The 4,434-nt window shown below is 35.7% G+C and overlaps 1 protein-coding gene across 1 annotated transcript; it reads left to right on the top strand.

The window, feature by feature from the left end:
- The first annotated feature begins 267 nt into the window (after positions 1-267).
- On the top strand, positions 268-2,327 carry LOC111916086 (uncharacterized). The gene is made up of 5 exons (XM_023911727.2): positions 268-436; positions 539-711; positions 1,261-1,737; positions 1,836-2,114; positions 2,175-2,327. Exons 1-5 carry the CDS (start codon positions 268-270, stop codon positions 2,325-2,327), a joined length of 1,251 nt encoding a protein of 416 aa, XP_023767495.2.
- The last annotated feature ends 2,107 nt before the right edge of the window (positions 2,328-4,434 follow it).

Consider the following 4,434-nt stretch of genomic DNA (forward strand, 5'->3'; position numbering starts at 1 on the left):
AAAAAATGATAGGAAAAGACTTTTGGTGAGGTGTAGCAAGGGTGCTTGCACATTTAGATTATGGGCTTCTTGGATGAGTGATGAAGAGAGTTTCCAAATCAAGTCACTAAAAGCTTATCATAATTGTGCTAGGAACTTCAAGTTTGATCATTGGAGACATATGCATGGATTGGGAGTCACTATACCAAAGAGATTGTACAAAGTTAGAAAATAAGTGTAAGGAAGCTTAGGGTAAAGGTAATAGCCAAGTTTGGTATCCAAGTTTGTATGGGGCAATGTAGAAGAGCAAAGAAGTATGCATTGATTCTTGTTGAAGGTAGCCTTGTTGAACATTATGGTAAGCTATGGTCATATGGTCATGAGATTTTAAGCACAAATCCTAGGTCAACTGTGAAACTAGATATGGAGGATGGTCCAAATGGAAAGAAATATTTTAGTAAGTTCTGTTGTTGTTTTCAAGGAGTTAAACAAGGTTGGATTGAAGGGTGTAGAAGGATAATAGGTCTTGATGGATGTTTTCTTAAAGTTGTTTGTTAAGGAGAATTATTTTGTGCTATTGGGAGGGATGCAAATGACAAGATATATCTTATTGCTTGGGCAGTGGTTAATGTGGAGAACAAGCAGAATTGGAAGTGGTTTTTAGAGCTTCTCATTGATGATCTAAACTTGAATTTAGGCAATGGTTTCAGTTTAATGTCAGACCAACATAAGGTTAGTATTTTACATAGTAATGCATCTATATTTATTTTATACTATCGGATTTAAACCTTTGTACTAATACATGGTTTGATAGAGGCTGTTAAAGAGTTGCTGCCATATGTAGAGCACGGGCAGTGTGCTAGACATATTTGCCATAATTTATAGAAGAGATTCACTGGTGCCATATATCATACCTTGTTTTGGAGAGCATCTAAAGCCACAACTGAGCATGCTTTTAAAGTTGTGATGAAGGAAATTGAAACATTGAACCTAGATTCCCTTCAATATCTAATGGAGAAAGATCCCAAAACATGGTCAAGAGCTTTCTTTCAAGTTGGGAGGTGTTGTGATGCAGTTGAAAAAGGCTTCTTAGAAAGTTTTAATGTTGTAATAGTAGATGCCAGGAAGAAGCCCATAATAACCATGTTAGAGGAGTTAAGATTATACATGATGGACAGACTCTACAACATGAAATAAAAGGGACAACAATGGGGAAATCATATTTGTCCAGAGATAAAGGATAAGGTGAATTTGCATAAAAAATATCAAAGGCATTATCAGGTACTACCAACTGGATTAAACCAGTTTGAGGTAAGGGGAGCAACAGATGCATATGAGGTGGACTTAGAAAGGAAAACATGTTCATGTATGTTGTGGCAATTGAATGGATATGGATGTGCTCATTTTGTAGCTAGCATATCATTTCTTAATAGGGATGTAGAAGCCTACATAGACAACGTGTTTAGCACAATCACGTTTAGGAAGGCATACAATTACAGAATTGCCCCCATGAATCGCAGTGACATGTGGTCAGAGACAAATTATACTCCACCATTGCCTCCTATTAGTAGAAGGATGCTTGGTAAGCCAGCTACTAAGAGGAAGAAATCCACTACAAAGAATATAGGAACACATAAGGTTTCTAAAGCTGGAAAGAAAATCAGATGTAGTATTTGCAAGGAGATAGGTCACAACAAGGCCACTTGTCCACAGAGAAGGCCCCAAAAGTTAAATGTGAAGAAACATAAGAAACAAAAAGTTTGTGTGAATCAAAATACAGGATAGGTAAAACCATTTAAATTTTAAATTTATTTACATATGATTTGTCACTAACATAATTATATCATGCCATATAGGGTAGTACAAGTAAACCGCAACAACATAAAGAGGTTGAAATGACTCCAATTCAGATGGATACTACACAAAATGATATGCAAGTTACTCCTACTGATGTTGAATCTAGTAGTGCAGGGGATTTTAGTCAATCTATGCAACTTACTCCACCTAGAAGTTATGAATGTGATGAGGGTGTTGTGGGTGAGGAAGCTGGTGTGGTTGAGGAAGTTGTTGTTGTTGAGGAAGTTGTTCAAAGTGAGGAGGTTGAGGAGGGTGAGGAAGGTTTTCAAGATTATGAGGTTAATCCCAATGCCCAAATTGATAATGTTAAAATTTAGGAGGATGTTCCTGTTATCCAGGTTCAGCAGGCAAGGGTTAGGCCAATTTCAGAGCTTTTGAAGAGGATAAGGAGAAGAGAGTCAGAGAGAATATTGAAGCTGAAATTAGGCAAAACAATTAGTGGTGTTAATGATCCAGGAAATTTTAAGGGAAAAGCTCTTGTAATTGATTAATGTTGATTGTAATTTGGATTTAAAGTTTATGTATTAGGATGATGATAATTTTTTTTAAAGTTTATGTATTAGGATGATGGTAATTTGGATTTAAAGTTTATGTATTAGGATGATGGTTATTTGAATTTATGCATGGATGGTGCCTTTTCAATTTCACTCATGACAAAAAAGACACAAAAGGGTATTTTGGTCATTTATGTATCGATGGTGCCTTTTTAAGTTCACTCTTAACATAAAAGGGTATTTTCGTCATTTATGTATGGATGACAGAAAGGGTATTTTGTTCATGACATATAAGGGTATTTTGGTCAGTAATGGATATTTTGGTCACTTTTGACCTAAAAGGGTATTTTGGTCATTTATGTATGGATAACAGATAACGGTATTTTGGTCATGACATAAAAGGGTATTTTGGTCAGTAATGGATATATGTTGCGTTTTTAATGAAACTGTTCATAGTATATTTTAGTCACTTATGAAAGTATGTTGCCTTTTTAAGTAAAATCATGACATATGGCTTTGAATATTTTTGCATGGAAAAATTTGGAATAATGTGCATGCATGTGAATGTTTTATATGGTCCCGGATATGTTTCTATAATGGGTTATAAGGTCCCATTTTCCATTATTAAAACACCCACTGACTAGTAACTACAAATGATCCCCATACACATAGTGTACTTCCACATGGACCACTATCACATTTGTGCCCAAAATGAAAGCACTCACAACAACCAATCTAATTAAATATATTTGTTGGGAATACAGGTCATGCATATGTTTCATTAACATCAACATCTGATTATGCAAAATGCCCTATAATTGGGACTTTGAATATTTTTTTGCATTGGTGATCATATGCCCTTTCATTAGGGACTTACCACCTTACAACATCAACACATCAAGGTTGATATCCCCAACTAGTAACTAAAAGCAGCTTCAATACATACAAAATGCCCATCATTACTGACTTTCTAGTCTGTCTTTACAAAAAATACAAGGGATCCCAAAAAATAAAAGCTTACCCTAACCAACCTAACTAAGTACAATCACCCCTAACTTCAAAACACAAATGACCAAGCAAGCAAACAACAAGGCAACTATAATCCTGTACCTGCCTATTGCCTTCCTTGCATCATAAACTTCTTTCTCACTCTTTGCCACCTTATACTGCTCATGTGACAGCAGAAACTCCACTTCAGCAATCCTTCTCCTCAAATTGTTCTTCTCAGACAGATCCTCTTTAGCATCCACTTTCTGCTTCAGAGAATATAGCAAGTTTTTATAGTACCCTTCTGCCTGTTCTTCATCTTTCCATTCAAAGAAGCTACATTTCTTCAACCTAGTCTATAAAAAGCTAATAAAATTTGGGTTTGATTCACAATCACAAATCAGCTACCTTTAATGTACTAACGAAATGGGTTTGATTCACAATCCACCATCATCAAGAAGCAAATAAAATTAGGGTTTTTTAAGCAAACAAGATACAAATCCACCATGACCGTCTTTACAGCAAAAAACAACACATCAAACCCTAAAATACTAAGTTATCAAAATCAGGAGTATCGGGACCTACCATACTGTTTTGACAATTCCAGAAACGACTCCCATGGTTTGTTATCTTCCAACACGATCTTTCTTTAGTTGGAACGCCACAATCACAAACCTTTACCCCTTCTCGTGACTGAACATGAGTGACTTGTAGCTGATTTGAAACATCACAAAAATATGACACAAAAAATTCGTTTTCAAATCATTATTAAAATCATGAACCATCCAAATTCATAAGTAAAAGCATAAATCATGTATCATAAAACATCATAGTATATGTCTCAATTCAAAATCTCATAACAAAACATTAGAATAAACTCCTAGGCTGATACTGTGGTGTGTGCCATGCGATCATCCTGAGCCCTTCCCTTTGCTAGTGGAAGTACCTAAAACCAAAACTGAAAACTGTAAGCACGAAACTTAGTGAGCTCCCCCAAACTACCACATACCATACAATAACACATATAACACAAACTAGGCCCCGCCCGGCATCGGACCGAATTCCAGAACACATAACACATAACATAATTATGCATGAATCACAAAGACATCAAGCA

This window comes from Lactuca sativa, chromosome 2 (assembly GCF_002870075.4).
Source record: "Lactuca sativa cultivar Salinas chromosome 2, Lsat_Salinas_v11, whole genome shotgun sequence".
Taxonomy (NCBI): Eukaryota; Viridiplantae; Streptophyta; class Magnoliopsida; order Asterales; family Asteraceae; genus Lactuca; species Lactuca sativa.